The following is a 19,564-nucleotide window of genomic DNA, read 5'->3' as shown; positions in this document are numbered from 1 at the left end:
GGGGGGGGGGGGGGGTAGACACCTCGAAATGAATTTAAAAGAAATAATAATTCGATAGCACTAATTAGGAGTTACTTTCTCTAATGGCTGACGACATTGAAATCGGCCACTTTATTCGTTCAAAGGAATCCAGTTTACCTATTATATGATTGTTCCGTTATTTATTTGGAAACTATTGATTTGCCTATACATATATAACGGGTCTGCGCACAAGCGTTAAACGACTATGGCAATGAAAATGAAACCTAAAGTCGAGAAAAGCAGGTTTGTAAAATGAAAAGACCCGTGCAAGGTTGGTGATTGTAGTTAGCAGTCATTAAGTCGTTAATAAGTTTCCATAATGGCGGGTATCACCGATTTTCCTGATCAGAATTTGACCTGTTCCTTTACGAGGATTTTTATATTTTCATTGGCTCTTCGTTATTTTCAAGGCAGCACCTTTTTCTCTTTTTGTACTCTCTCTCTCTCACACACACACACACGCGCGCACACGCACGCGCACACACACCTTGCACAGGGATATTTTCGTTTTTACCTCTAATCTCCCTAGTACACAAAATTCTTCAATAATGGATGCACATATAGATCCGTATTAAATATAGCGAGGCGAAGGTTTTTATGTTTTTATCTAATCGCAAAATATTTGAAATTCAATCCGTGTGAGAGGAGGTCGTTTGTATAATTCTAACTTCTCATGGAAACTCGAGTTTTGCCATAGTATTTGATCATCGGGTGTTCTCGTGAATGCGAATTGCGTTCTGCGGAAATTTAAAATCGATGATTATCTGCGTCTACAGTGATTCTCGATATCGGATCAAATAATTTAATTATTATTCGCGACACAGAATTTTGTGATGTCGGAGTGAAACTTGTATCGCGTCCTGATGAAACAGAAGAGACGCATGACGTCGCGACGCGTCACGGCGCCATCGCTTCACGGCCATCAAGTTCGCTCTCGTAATCATTCATTTTATAGATTCTATGTAAAATCCTCCCACTTCCTTGCGTCTCCTGTTGTTTCTCATATTGCAGTGCTTTGACGTTCGCCATGCTTCGAGCGTCGACGTGAAATGCGAAGTCTTGTTGCTTTATGCGCTGTGCACGCAAGGCTACGAAAACAGCTGCGACAATTCGACTGGAGTCAACTCTTTGTATCCGTACAGTCGCGCGCGCACGCTTGGGACCGAAACGTGCCTGTAAAAAGTCTTGAAGTCTTGAAGTCTTGATTGTCAAGGGGTGACGGACTGTTAGAGTGAAATTGCGATTAGTAAAAGGACGAACCGAGAACTGTTCTGCGCTCTCTTATGGTGCTACGGAAATTAGGCTGCAAACTGTAGACTCGCTATCTCCACGACTGCTCATTCAAAAATAATTTAACTGTTCAAATAATACAGAATGCATTCAAGTGAAAATTGATTTTTGAGAGCTCGTCGAATTCTTGAATTTGATTCTCGATCGAAATTTTCAAGTTCTAATCGGAATTAATTGAAATTTTCAATAAAACGATTGACGTTGACTGTAAAAAACCGTTGATATAAGCTGAACGATTTTTTAATAGATTTTGTAGTCGAACGTTTCGATTCGAAATTCTAATCGGCGTAGTCGATCCGCCAGTTTGAATTTAAAATATCGAATTCAGATTTAGATTGAACGGTCTAAATGCCTTTAGGAGTATGTTTCCATAAGGTCAATAACTTGCTCATTGATGAGGTCACTGAAGGTCCAAGACCCTTTACTGCGCTTGACGGTCAAGGGACGAAGAAAGGGACCGTTGCACTCTGTGCTTTTCTTTTCTCCTGGTAGAAAAGAGAAGGGACAAAGAGAGAAGCAATCTCTCTTCATTTTCTTTATCTGATCTTTGACTGTTGCTGGTCCAGCCGTCCCTGTGGCTGGCTTCAGGCTTCGGGGCGACCCTTGCCGAGGTTGCTGGCTCATTTTCTCGTAATATTCCGAGTCATTACGTTCCGTAAAATTTGGACTTTGTCTTCTCTTTGTCCTTTCATTTCGTGCTTCTTCAGTCCTTTGTCCTTCGCTCTTTGCCATTGGCCATTACTTGCTTCTTGGCTTTCCGGGCTCCTGGTTTTGGGCTCGGTGCGACAGCAGCTTCTTTCTTGTTTTCCGAGGATTTACGGTAATCCGGTTTCTGCCGCTACACGCGGCCTCAATTTCCGAGCACGAGACAGTTGCCGACGTCTTTCGTGTAACTCAGTTTCATTGCCTCGCGTCACGCGTGCGGCGAATAAGAATCCCACGCGGAAGCATCGGGACCCGTGGCCATCCTTCCGCGCTACCCTTGCTGCCGTTTCCAAAAAGCGACAAGCGACTCGCGCTTCTCTCGTCTATCTCCACTTTTCCAGGGATCCACTGACCTTGATCAGCGAAAGCCTTCCCTTTCGTCACCAACTAAGATGTCGGCATCTCGCAACTGGTAAGTCACGTGTCCGCCGGAACACCCCCTCCTACCGAAGCAACGAGCGAGCGATCTCTAGGATCTTTCAATTTCCGATTTATTCGATCCATATCCTTACACGATAGATTTCAGAATTAATGAGCTTGGCTAGCGAACTCAAACTCGTCGGTATTCGATCCCTCGAAAAATATCCTTGACCCTACCTTCGTATATACTTACTTTGAGTCTACTTTGCCTCTAAAGAAGATTATCATTGTCTTGCGACACGCCTCGCCGGGATCCTAAACTTACGTGAGTAGTGCGCTTCTGTAAAAGCGACCGAGTAGAAACCAGGTGTGTGTATTCACACGTGTTGTGTCGTCGCGGAGTCCCGCCGCTTCGCGAGAATTCCGCGTGCGGCTGCTCGCTACGCATGTATAATATATTGATTTGATTATTCCTTGGATTTCGCATGCAGTGTTTCCCTTGGCAGCAGGAAAGGATCGCGCGAGAGTGCGAAATTTCGGCTGATCCATGAAAATTGCCGACTCGAAATTCCGCGTAGCACGTGCGTGCAGGCTGCAGCGATATCATGCGTTGTGTTCTTCGTTCCCCACGAAGACGACAGGCGACAGGCGACAGGCGACAGGCGACATGAAATTTATGCGAACGGGCTTCGTGTTGCTAACTGCGCTATGAATATCATTCGCAGATTCCGTTTCCTTCGGATTGGCTCGCGCATTTCTGCACAGATGCTTTACGCTGCGCGTGTAGGCAGCCATTCGCTCCCACGAGTGTTACGTGACTGGCGGTCAGGAAAGTCCTCCTCTTGACTAGCAGCTGCTAATGCGCGGAATTTATGAGAATTCAGAGCAACAGTAGGTTGCATTGTAGGTTGAAGGTCGTTTCCCCATTAATGACTATTGGATTTCGATTGGCGATGCTCACCGGCACCGGAGGCTGAGAGAAGCTGATTGTGCAACAGAGGCGTCGACCTACTCGGGGCAGAATCGGCAATATGAGCGCCTCAGTCATTACTCGTTAGCTTCTCGTTCTATGTGTCTCAGCGTGAAGGCACAGTAAATGAAGCACGCTTCACGCGCCGCCTTTTTCCATAGACACAAAGACTTCGACGATGCCGAGGAACGCATGAAGTCGTCTGACGCACGCAGGAGCCTGAAAAATTTCCATTTGATTATAGCTGACCGGCTGCCCATAATGGGGGACCACATCCGAGCACCAAGAGACGTCGCTGACGTTACAGGGAATACGATTCTAATCCCGTAAGGCCACACTTTACTATGGGTTAGTGTGGTCGGGCCGCGACATCAGTTTTACTTTGAGGGGCCATCTCTTTACGTATCAAAGCCTACATAAGTCCCCTCTAAAAGTGGAATCAACGACGCGGCTCCGCTATATAGTACATACTCAGCATGCGTGTAAGGATTTCAGGAAACTTTGAAAACATTTCTTTCCCTCCTTTGATGCTATATGCGTTATCGTTATTGTTCTGTTTTGAGAGATCCGAGCGTTTCTTCTTTTTCTTTCTTCGAACAGTTTCGATGCAGTTTGGACGCACTTTCAAAAAATGATTGATCATTCCCGCTGAGACGCTTATCCTTGTGCGAGGTTATTTTGTAGTCACAGGAATCGTGATGACTGGGTCTTCAGCTGCTGGACCACCTCGACGACCTCGTCGATCACTGCCGATCATTTGTTATACTATGTTATCTTTGAAAAATTCATATACATATATTTATATGTATAGTATATCTTTAGACCTGAGAGATTGTCCCTTTCGTGCGAGTTTCCTGTAGAAAAGTTATTTATATTAGATAACGGTCTAATTCGAGTAAAGTATACAGAGGGAGTTAAAAAATGTTTATTGGCTTGATTGATTATGTAGGGTGAGTATGTTTAAGGCGACGCATCAGACGGTGTGTCTATGCGATTGGAATAAAGTAGGTCATCAATGTTTCCAAAGCGTTAGAAAACGTTAGGCGACATTAGACAACGTTAGACATCGTTAGACATCGTTAGCTTAATGCCGAGATAAAAGAATGCAGCCATTTGCTACTTTAGGTATTTTAACGTGACGCCCGCGCGCGCTGGCACCGCGAGGCTTCGTGTTATTGTCCTTCCCGTTCTCCATTTTTGTCTGCTCGAACATCATTATTCGGATCCTGGGCCGTTCCCAGGTGTCACCTTCTCACTGCTTGACGTTGAAACTTTGCCCCTCTTCCTCCCGGTAACCCCTTTCCTTTGGTTCTTTGCCGTTCCCTTGACAAAAGTCACAGATTCCTTATCAATTTGTATTCACTGCTCGTACCACCTCGCTCGGCTTACGCTCTTCTTTTTCCATTGCACGATTGGTGACGTCAGCCGCATCTAAAGCGACTCGCCTTACGGGCAGAGAGAGAGAGAGAGAGAGAGAGAGAGAGAGAGAGAGAGAGAGTCAAGGGACGGCTTCGGAAAGATTGGGGATGACGCCAGCAAGGGATAGGAGCCCGAGTAATGGCTGAACCAGCGGACGCGAAAGGCGATAATAAAACTCGTAAACTCGGAATGTTCCCTTCTGGGCCTCCGTTTCTTTTTAGCGCCACGCTATCGCAGATCTTCAGCCAAGGGAGAGATGAGATGCGGGGCTGGCATTTCATGAGATAGTTTTGATATCCCAGGTCCTCTATGCAGTATATGACAAAAAAGTAACGGTCACGAGATCGTGGGGATCGAAACAGTTGCGGACGAAGGAAATAAAAAGAGAAATCTTCTCGCCAAGACAAATGCCCGCAGTCCATTCGCTGATCTGGACCAATCTCGACTTTTTCATTCATGAAATATTATTCAAAAGTGTCCTTGAGACATATTATTCTTTGGTCGATCATGCGACGGAAGTGAGGAACAAACAGCCAACCACCTGTTGCGCGGTCTTCCTTCGGAGATTCGAGTGGCACTCTACTGCAGCTTCCCGAGCGAACGCACTGGACCATCCGAACTGCATGGAAGGCTGCGTCTCACGTTTCTTGAACTCGAACGAACGGAACGAACACGCCGCTGTCCTCGAAGTCTCCCAGGAATTCTCTTTAGCGGCAGAATAGGCGCGAAGCTCGCGGAAGCGTCGCGCGGTGGCCTTCTCACTCGTTTCAATAGTTCAAGGGAAACGTGGCTAATAGGCAAATCGAATATGCGATAAGCCGAACGCTATCAGTTGTTTTTTTTATTTATTTCATTTTGGCCTCCATGTTTCTTCCTACTTTCCGTTCTCGCCATTTATTTCCGTCCGCTTGTACCGAGCCGGTGGAGCGACTCACGAAGAATTTAAAAAGCCACTTTGTTCACGTGGAATCTTCCGCGCTTTCGCTGAATGAATCGTCCTTGACCAAAATACTTGAAGATTCCATGTGTTTACCATTCGCCCGATGGCTCAGCTGCAGACGCGCAGACGATGCGCGATCGCGGCTCCTCCTATCGTCGTGACTCCTCACTATCGCAAGTCTCTGTTATCTGCGTTATCTGCGCCTGCGTAACGAAGTAGCGGGAGCGGCTGACTGGCGAGACACATGCCGAGACGCTATCTGCTTTCCCTATGTCGTGTTGTCTCACTTTTCAGATTTCGGAATGGACAGGAGGCCTTCTACAATCTAATCGGAGCTACTAGAAAACATCGTTAGTTAGCAGACGTTAATATCCATACGTAAGAGCTAACGATCGCTTTTACGTTCTTTGCTGGCCGAAATATTGAAACGGGGAAGGATGTTGCCGCCTTAGCGACGCGGTCGACTCTCGCCTCGTTCTCCACGTTTTGTGCCAATAAACTCTGAATCGAAGTCGACGCCGCGGTGTGCGATGCCTTCAAAACGTTTATTTCGACGCGTCGCGCGGCCTCCAATTTCTTGGCCCCCATTCTCGCTTTAACTTTCCGAGGACTGCCTTTGTTATTATAAATGGGAAATAATGTCGAAATCCTCAGTCCTCGAAGGTTCCTTTACCGCTGCGCAAGCTGGGCAATATTCACAATTGGTAAAACAGTTATGGCTGCGTCACGGCACACTCGTTTAATTGACATTCGTGGGAAGCAGCCGTTGCCACAGGATGCCAGCAGGGCCAACCGGAGCTCATCCGCGGAAGTAGATCCCCAGGATTCATTCTGTCCTGGAGATTCCATCGAGGAAATCACAGGCTGTAAACAGATTGGTCACGTGGTCACGTGGTCACGTGGTCGCATGTCCTTTGTCGCCTTCCACGTCACGAAGCTTCGGCACAATCTCGTACTGCGAGTAAGAATCGCCCTAGGCGCTCAAGAGGCGCCGCTAGCGGGAGAAAAATGATAACCGCGAATATCAATGTAACTGCGTACAACGTCCGGTCGAAGTTGAAATACGAAAAGCAAGTTTCTCTTCAAAAGGCGGCCTGTCACGCGCTCTCCCGGCGATCCACTCGACTTTCGAGAATCGCTGTTATCTTTGCACCCGGGAGGCTGCTCACACGGGCGCCGCTGATCTGTGCCGTTTCGCGTGGCTTTCGTCACGTTCCACCTTTTCTCGGATGAATCAAATGACTCTGGTCAGCGACCCATAAAATGATATGGGATTCCTCTGGAATCTCCCATCGTCTTGAGCTACGGAGAACATCGTGGCGCGTATCGCGATGGTAGGTTAGGTTAGGATGTGAGACTAAATTAGCCTGGCGGCCGTTGCAGAGCCCAAGACTCTGGACCCAGGACAGATGGACACGTCTTGCTGGGCAATAAACTTGTCGCGGGACAAAATGGAAAGTCAGGATGAAATCCCGAGTAGGGATGAAGCAGTGGGAGGAGGAGTGGAACTGACTGAGATAATTATCGAGATGCTATTAGCGTACGTGCTGAGTAGCTTGCGTTCTTTCGGGTTTCCACGAAATCTCCAAAAATTAGGCCACATTGAATATATGTATAATTGTATATAGTTACATTGGTGCGGAGGCACTGGGACTCGTAGTTTTCTTTATTAGCTGTGTTGACTTCGTCAAGAATATTAAGGACTTTTTCGTCCTTGTGCACATTTTCTTATCGCCGTTTCTTTCTCCATCTTTTTCTTCGGACTTTTCACGTTGGCTCGACCTACGACCTCTCAACGAGACACACATGTTTTTTATTTTTTTATGAATTTCATAATTAACTTTTTTTTTCGCGCTCGTCGAGACCAGTAGATTACATATCCGAGGGCTGATCTATATATATTCGACGAGGTCAATGTCCTTTTTTTTTTAACAGATCCATAAAATCATGGAAATGTACACTAAAATCGTAAAAAAATGTCAGTGCTAAACCATGCATGTGCATAGCTTGTGACTGAAATTGCATACATTGCTTGCTAGTGGCTTTATTGTTTTCGAGAGATTGTCGTTATTTGCATCATCGTCGTCATGTCCAATGCTAGAGGATCGGGGCCTAGGTCGGAGCTCCGTAACATGTCCTTCTTTTAAAGGAAGCGTCGAGACGCCTGTTCGATGACACAGTTGGCTATGCAATATCTCCGAAAAACATCTTAATTCTGGGATACAAAACAATTTTAGTTTCTGCTCTATCTTGATTCACCATTTATTAGTGCTGCCTAATTCTTGGATTCTCTACAGCATATAATGTAGGATGCGAAGACTTGCGTTATATCGGAGTACGAGGGGCTCAATGAAGGCTGATTGAATGAAATTGCTTCGAATGATTCGCAGCCGTCGATACGCTAACTATATATATATATATATATATCTTAGTTGACTAGATTTATCAGGCTGACGATTCTCTTCATCCTTAAGCCTGTCCCGGTCTGTTTCCTATTTGCTTTCTTGTTCGTCCATTGCCTATGTTAGATTCTTCGTTTTAGGATTATCGAGTCTAAAGCTGCGTGCACACGTGCAACACAATCCCGTACCATACATAACCGTCTAATCATGGATTACTCGCGGAGTTACGGTACACGGATATATTACCGGGTTTCGCTGCAATCGATCCGCAATCGATCCGCAATCGATCGAGGTTTGATCGAGCCACAATAAAGTGTTATCGAATATATTTGACACAAGTTTTTAGTGTTCCGAACACTTGATGCCAGGGATAATATTGACGACACGTGATGCTCCCTACTTTCATTAAATTTGCCTAATCATTACGAGGCGACTCCGTAACGCGTATTATCAATTTGAGCAGTCGTTTAACAGGAAGGATCTCAAGTTAGGTCAAAGTACGAAATTACATGTCAAGAAATTTGCACTGCTACGGGAGACTACCGTAGCGCCAAGTTTGTGTCGAAAAGTGGCAAGTCGGTACGATTAATTAAAGGTGATTACGTAATCAGACAATTCGTGCTACATTGATATTTTCATTGATGTAAAAATCATTGGTATTATTGAGGTAAATTGTCTGAAGATAACTTTTATAAATTAAACCTGTCAAAATGATATTACCGTACAAGATAAAAATGTTTCTTCAGATTTTAATTGGATCTAAAGTTAGATTCGTGGATAGGAATAAGGATGCTCGTGAGACATTGGCTTGGTATCGTTATCAATTTATGATAGCAAAGGCCGATACGTATTCAGATCGAACTTGAGAGCTTCTGTAGGAAGTAATAGTATCGAGCAGTCCGTCCGCGCAAGTGCCGGGGTGAGTGGTCGACGGCGATCGGCGAATGCTGGACAGCGCGTTGAGTTTTCCGAGAGCAAGAAGATCAGCCTGACTTCCGGAACCCGCAGAGCGCTCGGAGCGAAGGAAGGACACGTCGCGTGTCTTTGGGCCATCGACGTCGATGCGATAGCGCGCTTCAAGCTGGAGGACTGAGTGCCTGAGAGAGAGGAGGGTCCTGAGAGGGAGGCGCCGCCATTGCCAATTTTTGGCGAACCATTGATATTATTTACCATAATTAAACTCACTGTAGACGTAAGTCGGGGCAAGAAGCCTCACTGGATCTGACTACTAAGACTGAGGCGGTGCCTCGCTCGTTTTCCTTCGACTGTGCAAACGCGCTCAACTCTGATCTACTTCTCGCTCTCTCCCACCCCCCTCTCTTTCTCTCTCTCTCTTTCTCCCACATTCGATTCGTCGAACGTCACACGGCAATCCCTTGCAAGAGACATGAATATTTGTTACGACCGGACCGTGGCTGCGAATTCGAGTAACAAGGAGGAAGAGTTCCCGAAGGGCAACGACTCCATTTTGCCAGAAGAATCGGTCTCAGCCGAATATCTGGAACCGAGAGCACGTGGTGCGCCGATGCGTCCCTGTTTCGATAACGTCTCGGGGCTCTGCAACAGACGCATCCTGTCTGCTGGTCAAATCTGCGGAGCCGTAGACGTGGAAGACCTGGGTCGGGTCTTCGACGGAGACCGCGACTCTAGGGTCAAGCCGAAAATGATATTCAGAGAGCGCAAGAAAAAAGATGAAAATCATGATAAAACCATTCTGGAGAATCAGCGCTTTACCATGGATGTGGAAATCGATCGATCGCCTAATCAAAATCCCGATGCCCCCTCTTTCGAGGGAGTATATTATCGGTCGGAAATTGAACCAATACTACGGAACGTCATGCTTCCGGATACAGAAATGTGTTGTCAGGAGAATTTTCAAGAAAATTGGCACGTGCGTCAGGATTTCTATCCGGTTCAGGACGTCCCTGAAAGTTTTAGCTATCCGGATACGGGACAAGGATATTTTGCGCAAGAACAGGCTGCAATCGATACGCCAGATTTCCAGTTCGTCGAACCCAACCAGCGCTACACCAGGGCCGCCGTGGACCACTCGACATACGAACAGATTCATCGCGAGAGTCCTGTGTACCCAGGATTCTGCCACACCGACCAGTGGCTCCGATGCCCGGCGTCCAGCTGTCCCCTCTACACGACGCCTGCCGACCTCTTCGCTCCACTTCCTTGCACCGCCGAAAGTTCCGACATGCTTTTTTACTACGGCGAAGAACTCGGCCACCTCACCCCAGCAGAGCACCGGCAGCATCTCGAAGAATACCTGTAAGTGGTCTTCGAGATGAAAGACTGATTGCGCATGCGCGTGCGCGTTCTTCCTCCTTCCGAGTGGCCGAGCGCGTGCGACCAAGGCATTCGCACGGCTGCCAATTCGCCAAAGAATCTGGGTCGCCTGGTAATTGCGGGCCTAGTCGAGCGATCAGTTTGCGAATTCAATCCCCCCCACTTGTCCTATTGCGGCTATTGTCCCGGCAACCTTGAATTCTCCTGCACTTACTGCACGGATCATCGACTCTTTTGCAAAAACCGTCCACGTGCTCTCAAATTTCTTTTTTCCTAATTTCCATTTACTTCTCCTGCTCTGGCCGAGTGATGAGTGATCACTCTTGAGAGTACGGTGCATAGGCTTCAATATTTAATCACCTTTGGCCATCACCACTGCATTCTCTTTCGAAACCTTTGTTCAGCAAACGACACTTGGGCTCCTCTTGCGAGGCTTCGGTTCTTCTTAATACTTCACGGGGATTTTTATGCGGTCTCGCAGTCGTTTTTGGTTACTTCATATTTCAATTCAGGAGCGCGAGGGGAAAGCACCACCATTCTTCCCTAAATATTAGAAAGTCGCTTATTGCTTGGTCGGGTTGCTGTTCGAACGACGTTGAGATTTCACGTTTAACGTGAACTCGTCTTGTACCTGGATTTATATTCGAATCCTGCCAACATGCAAATATACTTGATGATTTTCGAGCATTGTGCACGTGTATTGTGCAAGGATCTTATGAAATTAGCGCAAGGATAATTAATCAAGATAATATTCTATTACACTATATGTAAATCATGGAAATAATTTTTGATTCCAGCAGCAAAAGTTATTGCTTACTTTAATTCACTCAGGATGTAACATTGGAGGTATCGTACGCGCTGCCCCTTTGAAACGAAATTCGCTTGCAAATGCTAAAAACACACTTAGAAAATGTATATAGTTTAAATTATTCGAAAAATTGGTTTTAATATTGTCTTACTTGAATACAAATAATACTTCAGTAAACAACGAATGACGTTCGACCCTCGGAATCGCAGTTGAAGCGATTAACATTTTTTAAAATATTTATCAAATCTTATCCTTAGTACAGTGAGATTCGTGATGCCTGGAATGATAGACCCTTCTAGACTCAGTAATTTATTGACAATTCTTCTCGAATCTGTAGATAAAATAATAGAAAAACGTGCGAACTCAACTCCATATACAGTACCGTCTTATTTCGCAGACGACTAGTTAGCCATAACGTGACGTTACGTCATATCATAATGAACACACATCAGCTACTCCGATGGAGATATCATCTGTACAATTTATTTGCTAACTTATCTGCTAACTTATCAAATGTATCAACGTCTCTATCTGTTTTCAAGTAAACAAAGACCAACAAAATTTAATCGTGAACGTGCAGACTTGCCGCTTCAAAAGTTCCTATTTGTGCCGTTACATATGTATATTTTATGATAAGCTGTGTTAATCGAAGATTAATGGATTAATTAGTGTTTTATATTTTTTTTCCAGGAGTAACGAGAAGAGGAAGGAAAAGTCCCGTGACGCTGCACGATGTCGACGCAGCCGGGAAACCGATATATTTACAGAACTGGCCGCTGAGCTTCCGGTCTCGCCGGATCAGGCCAACCACCTTGATAAAGCCAGCATCATGCGTTTGGCCATTGCTTATTTGAAGGTCCGAGCCGTTGTCAATGCCAGTACGTATATTCATGAATTTCGTTTTACTAATGGCACCTTCTGACCTGAAGATTACGTGGTGACGTCCTGCAAAAGGATCAAGAGGTCATGATGCTAGGAAGTCTCAAGCACCTTAACATTCATTGTGCTCTTTGTTTCGTTACAGTTCCAGAACCTTTGGCTAAGTCAGAGCCCACTGCGGAGATGGATGAATTCTTTCTCAAGGCTCTAGACGGATTCATGCTGGTCCTCTCCAGCAACGGGGACATGGTCTATCTGTCGGAGAACGTCAGCGACTACCTCGGAGTGTCTCAGGTCGATTTTACGAGTCTTTCTTCCGTTTCATGCCGTATTAGCGTCTACTATTTTTCAGAGTATAGAGAAAGCACCATGGGTTCTCTTTAATTTCAGATGGACATGATGGGTCAGAGCGTTTACGAATACAGCCACCCTTGTGACCATGAGGAACTGCGCGAATGTCTCTCGGTGAAGCCTCTTGAGAACAATGAAAAACATCCATGCAATTTCTTTCTGCGATTAAAATGCACCCTCACCAACAAAGGCAGGAAGGTCAATCTGAAGAGCGCCTCCTACAAGGTACGCCAGTAATCTTACGGGGGAATTTTAAATCTCCGAAGAAATGGGAGCGATGTAATTCGGTTAGAATGTACCAGACGTTCGCCAGATTAAGGAAATAGTTTCAAAAGTTGGAAATGGCGATAGGCTTACGGGTTCTTCTTTGCTGTTTGATGATTGGAACGAATGATCACCCTGTCTCTCTTTTTCAAATCAGTACACAAGAATTACAAGTCCGCAATGCGATTATCGTGTATTGCTCTCCTCATGTGTGATTCATTTTATTTCTTTATTTATCCACTAATTTTACATTATTTGTTTTAGGTCATTCACTGCACTGGTCATCTCATGATGACTCGTGATTCGAATTCAAACAAGGTGCCAAGTGATGATGAAGAGAACGAAGATGACGTTGAAAGAGAATCAGGCGCTTGTCTTGTTGTTGTTGGCTGTCCAATACCACATCCTAGTAACATCGAGGTTCCTCTGGGCCGTCATACTTTCTTATCAAAACACAGTCTCAATATGAAATTTACATACGCTGATGATAAGTGAGTATCGTCTGTACAAAATCTTACAAAGCGTTAATATACGTACATGCCGATAAACTGTATAAATTGGTTGGTTTTCTTTATAGATTAGCTGAATACTTGGGTTGGGACAGTAGCGAACTCGTCGGCCAATCGATCTTTGATTTCCATCACGCTCTTGACAATCCGGCACTCGACAAGTCCTTCAAATCTTGTAAGTATAACGGACGTGATATGAACCTTCAAAACGATCCGTTGCACCCTAAAGAATATTGAGGTTGCTTGAGAATTTTCATACTGAAATTAAAAATAGTCTGGGCTACACTACATCGTTTTGAGCTCTTCAATTCAGAAAAGCAGTATTTACTAGATACGGCAGAGCTGGCTCATAACGACGGATCTTCCATCCTTTTTCTTCTTTTCATCTTATCTTAGTAATTGTCTCTCCGAAAGATGATTCTCTGGATAAGCAATTTCTACGCTCAAGTCCACGGCTTAAGATCTCACTGATCTTCACCTTCACCTCACTTCTCTGCAGGACTTCGTGAACTTTATTGCTCTTTATCCAGAGGATACCACATTACGATAAAAACTTCTTGTAGCCTTTTCCTTTTTTCTTTCCCCTTTGATCTTTCGTTCTCATTAGCTTCCATATCCACTCTCTGCCTTCGTGTTTCTGGATGACTGTTGCGATATGCACTTAATGGTTACCGTAATTGCCCGGCTCTCTAATTATTTGATTCTAAATATTTTGCCCCTGCCATCTTGCAACCATTCATACTCACATGCGAGTTCTTTAACCTGTTTACTATCGCACGTATCACTTCCTTCACTAGAATGTTAACATGTATTTATATCCAATCGACCATAGTCGATTCATTGGTTAAATATAAGGTCGGAGGGATTGTTTTACATCGAGTGTCATAGGAAATTAACATTAAAAAAAAAAACATGTTTTACTAGTGGACAGAAATAGAGCAAAAAGACTGTCAGTCATTCTAAGAGTTGGTCGTGAATTAGCGAGAATAAATGTACACATTCGTGTTATTTAAGAACAGGTTGGTTTTTGGCTAGCATCAGTTCAGTGACACCGTCAATATTTATAAGCACCCGTCGACCATCGGGCTGAAGCCAATTTTAGTTGTAGTTTTATGTAAGTCGCATTACATAATTCTTTTCTTGTGACAATTTGGCGGGTTTTAGTTGTATCATTTTCGATTAGTAAAAACACGGTAACAAAACCACAACCTTACTTTCACCAGTAAAACAGTGAATGACCTTAAGCTTGTTTTATTTTTGTTGCCTTGGCCAAGATGTTTCTTTACCTCTCTTTCCTTGGCTAGGATCTTGGTCAGTGCTTTGGATAGAATTCTTATTAGAGAGCACCCATTTGAGAACATTTCTTCGCGGATGTTAATATTTAATCAGCTTCTTTAAAAAAAAAAAAAAAAAGTTGGCTGTGGTTGAGAGTGACAGCGTTGATCACTGGTCCCTAGGATAGACTCTTATCCCTTCGTGCAGTTTTCTGGTGCGCGTGATATTCTTGCCTGGAGCCATCCTTGTCGACTTCCTTTTTCATGATTCTCTCGAGAGCCGTGGTCCTTATCATCTTTACGTCGGTACCATCCCCTAGCTGCTTTCAGTACTACTCTTCTTCTACGACTGATCCAATATTACCGCAACGACTACTACTACAGCTTCTATTCCTCCACCACTATCTTCTTCCCTCCTCCTTCTTCTTCTCTTCATCCTTTACTGAATCTCCCACGAGGCGAACTCTCACTTCCCTTCGCTTTCACCAGCAACTAGCTGACTCGTAAGAAGAGCAATTTTCGTATTTTGATTCAATCTCGTTACACGTTTCTCTGTTGCTTTGTTCTTTTATGTATGCAACTAGACTACAATTTATTTTGCACACTGGATGATATTGATGAATCGGTCATTACCGCTATCATTAGAAGCGCGACTGGCGGATCAAAGAGACAGCCGAATATAAATATTTTTCAATTCGATATTTATGTCAAAATGCGGATAATCGACTAAGAAATTGAATCGGATGCATGTCTTATTTTTGTATAAAATTATGTTTTTGCAAAGTTCTCGGAAATATCGTTCGCAACGGATGTCACTAGGCTTCCATGAAAAATAAGCGAATAAATAAAGCTTTTTCGGGAAAGTTTTACGACTGGTGTCCGCCTACGTCGCACAGCGCACAGCAGTTCTTGGCGAAGGAAGGAGGGAATGAAGAAAAGGATATGAAAGGAAGTCGTTGACGCTTCAATAGCTGCTAGGGGTTTAAGATTTTTCTTTTTTTTTTTGTCATATTTCTGCCCGTGGCCACAGCGGCGCCGTTCACCCTTCCGGAACTTCGACATCTCGAAATTGCTGTTGGATTCGCCTGAGCGTATAAAACTCACCCCTCGCGGACATCAGATGAACAACCCCTGGCCTACAAGCTGATCTGTCAGCCACCATATAATCACGAGTCTCGTTGCCCATCACGAATTTACGATCCTTTCTAATGAGGAGACGAGCTAGAAAATCAGATTTCTGTGCTGCCTCTTGTGCGATGGGAGACGATTAATTTTTATCGATCCCATCTCGTCGTGATGGGCGACAACACAGAGCTACCGAGTTCTGCCGTTAAACGCGTTTTCAGTAGATATTCATCTTATTAATATACCTTGGCAAATTACTGTTGATATTGAACACTTACAAAGTAACAAAAATAAACTGTAGAGATCTTTTATTTCCTTCGATATTCATATATTATGTAGAATCAAATTTAAAGTCTGAGACGCACCTGTGCAGGATCTTATGTAGACCGTGTAAAATAATCAATCAGTGATTTGTCTCGATCTAAAATTTTTACTCGAGTTTCTTCATCCAAAAACTTGGCCATGTCCCTATGCACGACTGTCTTTCACTATAAGCTTGATAACTTCGCAGTATTTGGATCCATCGTTTACTCTTTTTTATTTTCCAGTGTTCAGCAAGGGCCAATGCGAGACGGTAGCGTATCGCTTCTTGGGTAAAAAGGGTGGCTTCGCCTGGGTCGTTACGCAGGCAACCCTCATCCATTGCTCGAAACAACAAAAGCCTCTCTCCATCGTCTGCGTCAACTACATCCTAAGGTAGGATAATCTTAATATTCGTATGTAGCCACGCGGCTACCAGCCATCTTTCCGGAGTGGCGACACGTGCTTTGCAATGGAAACGACCTTCCTTTTGACGTGGTTGCCGGGCTGGAAGTCGCCCGTGTTGCTCTGTCTGATTACCCGTCTCTTTCTTTCTACGATTATTTATGGGAGATGTCTTGTGGTATTGGTGATGGGTTCGATGTGGACGGAACTGTAACAGCTGGGCATGCCCGGGCGTTATCTCAAAATACGAAAGGCATCGTTTTACACGTTAGTCTATATCCACTCCTCGACACGCACGCTAATAAAGTAGACTCCGCGCAATGATTTTTCATTTAGATTTTGCGAAAATACGGTTCCCAAACCATTTGCTTTATTAGAGATTTTCATCTGTATACACGGTACAAAAGGACGTCGAGTCCTGGCTCCCTATTGGCAATGCAAAGTCAGTTACTTTCTTTAGAGACTCGCTTTCCCTTACGTTGCGATCGTCGCGCTCAAACGTAGTTTTCAATTTAGTCAAATTTACGTCTAATTGGAGTCTCGTCTAGGCAATAAGACTATAGGTGTCGCGTCCCACTTAGGTCTTCGCGAGGATAATACAAGGAGGTCTGCATAAAGGTAGGTGGAATTTGGATTACTACGTAAATTTAAACAAGTGACAGAAATTTAGTGGATTCTCAAGAAGCCGATGTGTTTCTCGAGGCAAAGTTTCACGGTAAGCAAGTGTCTCCGATTTCTTATTTAATGCTAATCGTAAGTCGCGGGCGCTGACTGTCCAGCCAGTCGATCGTTTGGATGTTCAATTGTAGCGTCAACGATCGGAGTCATTGGGAAATTTGCAAGAATCGTCATAACGTTATTATTCCTGCCAATCATTTAAATCCATTCCAGGTTTAACTTTATTTTTATTAGCATTTTGTACGGCCATCTTCAAGTGCAAACGAGCCCTAATGCGTTTTAATTCGAAGGCGACGCGCGGAATAAGTTGAGGCTCGACTTCGTCGAATATTCCTTGCTGTTCCCTGACACACTTGCATTAGGCAGTCGCGAGCAAGAAACGCGCGACGACCGTCCCGTCGTAAAAGGCCTTGCAAACGATCGTCGCTCGCATGCGAACGGGGAATGCCGAATGCTGCCAGCGTGCGGCTCTTAGTATTCCCAGCTGACTTGCACAAATTCGCCGGCGTCTGGTATAAGGGAACTTTCAAGGTGATGGGAAGATTCTCTTCGATCTGACTAAAAATTCGCAGGGGACAGTCCTCGCGACTTAATGACGTAAATCTCGATTGAGTGACGCAGTCTCAGATTGCTATTACATTGCACCACGGTTACGATGAAATGCGAAGGATTGCGTCAAGCTATGGGTGTGCGCCCTGAACGACCAATGCGGAGCGAGAGTTTCCACCATATAGGCGACCTGTTATACACTCGGGGTTCAGTCGAAAAACCGTTGTCGAGCATCGTAGAGCAACAACATCCACAGGAAGTCGGAGTCCCAGTGGAAGAGAAATCGGATCTAGAGACACAGGCAAGTGGTCCCTCGCTACTTGACGATTACTTCGGTTTCAAGTTTTATACTTCTGGCGTTTGGACCTTATCGTAGTAGCGAGGTCAGTCAGGAGGCGGAAGCGAGGTCACCCGTGGAGGAGGAAGGAAAGCGAATTGAGACTCGTCGGCAGAGCGAAAGATCGAGGGACGCGAAGGGCTCCGGTTATAAATTTAAATTTCAAAGACGCAGAGACGAGGAGGAGAGCGGAAAATTAAAACAATTGACAGAGTGAAGGCGTCCCGACGCTGCATGGGGAGCTCTCTCCTCTGGCCAGAGGAAGTCAGAGATTAACCGCATATTAAATAACAATCGGATTTCGTGCGTACGGCTGAGGGGATTCAAGTGGGACATCCAGTGGTGCGAGAAATTTGAAAAATTTGACAATTCGAAAATAGAGTTTCTCCCTAAATCCAAGGAACGTCAAGAGTGTGGACGATTAGTTTCATTCGTGGCATTAAATCTTGACGGCCGGAAGGTTTAAAAATTCAGCAATAGCTTCCTTTTTGGGAGATCGTTCTCTCTTCGTTTCCATTTTATTCCTTTACCTTATCGGCTGCCTGAATGACTCCGCCGCATCTCCAGGGAATGTCGACTCCTTCGCACCTTTCTTGTTACCATTATCGCGTGACAGATGTGGAGGATCATCGTGTTCCTGGGCGGGGTAGTTCGTACGGTGGTAGAGGCTCCTAGCTGGTCGTGTAAATCGAGGAGTCTCACACGAGGAGAAGGTACACGGGGGAAAGTATTAACGAGCCAGGTAGTCAAAATGATGTTTTAGGGACGTAGGGGAATCGCGGACGAAAGGAGTAGCGGAAGTTGCCGAGAGAATTGCCGTGGAAGGCCAGAGAGAGCAAGATAGTCGTTTCGACAGGAGCACCCGGTAGAGAGCATCGAGCAGCTTCGCTCCCTTCATACAATTTCCTCCCTCGGATCGGACCACCCTCTCTTCGGGCTCGACCCCCCTACTGGATTGCAAAGTTACCGGTGTGTTGGTAGACTTTCGTTGGGGTGCTTTCGACCCACAGCCACGCGAGAACCTGCCTTACCTTTTCTCTCTCCCCTCTCCGTCTTCGCTCTTTTCTCCTCTCTCTCTCTCTCCCCCCCCCCCCCCCCCCCCCCTCTCTCTCTCTCTCTCTCTCTCTCTCTCTCTCTCTCTCTCTCTCTCACACACGCCTCTCTTCATCTTTCCACTGTTATTTATGCAGAGGGATGCGACACCGCTCCTCCCCTCTGGCAGCTCCAAAACGGAGTCACTCGCACACTCTCCCTTTCAGTCGAGCCACCAACCACGGCGCGTCTCGCATCGCATCGTTACTGCCTGGGCGCCCTTCTTCTCGCACTCTTATTTTATCTTTCTCTATCCCTTCTTTCATTCGCGCTCTCTCTCTCTCTCTCTGTTACGACAAAAAGCTCCCCGAAAGCTCCGAGCCTCATCCACTATCGCTTTGGCACCAGGACGAAGCGCGCGCGCGACGATGTAGACGCTTGGGTTGACAGTAGTGAAGATCGCGACGAAATACGTCCTTGTGACCGACAGCGGCTCGACTTTCCTACGAGGAGAGTCAACATAGATACACAGAGGAAGTACTCGTAGGAGCACGGGAAGAAGACTTTCCTTTTGTAAATGGAATATCCAATGACAAGTGCCGGAAGTGTCGATGCTGTCACTGATGCTGCTCGTGATCATTATCTGCTAAT

The 19,564-nt window shown here is 45.3% G+C and overlaps 1 protein-coding gene across 2 annotated transcripts in view; it reads left to right on the top strand.

The window, feature by feature from the left end:
* LOC107264437 (hypoxia-inducible factor 1-alpha) overlaps positions 1-19,564 on the top strand; it is a 44,276-nt gene that overhangs the window by 2,621 nt on the left and 22,091 nt on the right. The window contains exons 1-7 of one of the 2 annotated variants that reach the window (XM_015732675.2): positions 9,480-10,384; positions 11,901-12,088; positions 12,235-12,383; positions 12,480-12,665; positions 12,969-13,195; positions 13,282-13,388; positions 16,161-16,308. In XM_015732675.2, the coding sequence (XP_015588161.1) occupies positions 9,495-10,384; positions 11,901-12,088; positions 12,235-12,383; positions 12,480-12,665; positions 12,969-13,195; positions 13,282-13,388; positions 16,161-16,308 (1,895 nt within the window). In that variant the 5' untranslated portion in view covers positions 9,480-9,494. Of the gene's footprint in view, positions 1-9,479; positions 10,385-11,900; positions 12,089-12,234; positions 12,384-12,479; positions 12,666-12,968; positions 13,196-13,281; positions 13,389-16,160; positions 16,309-19,564 lie in introns of those variants that run through there. The other variant, XM_015732681.2, reaches the window with a different exon arrangement.

The sequence above is a fragment of the Cephus cinctus genome, unplaced genomic scaffold (genome assembly GCF_000341935.2).
Source record: "Cephus cinctus unplaced genomic scaffold, Ccin1 Ccin1_scaffold0013, whole genome shotgun sequence".
Taxonomy (NCBI): domain Eukaryota; kingdom Metazoa; phylum Arthropoda; class Insecta; order Hymenoptera; family Cephidae; genus Cephus; species Cephus cinctus.
The sequence above is the reverse complement of the archived record's forward strand: the minus strand, read 5'-3'. Positions and strand labels throughout refer to the sequence as shown.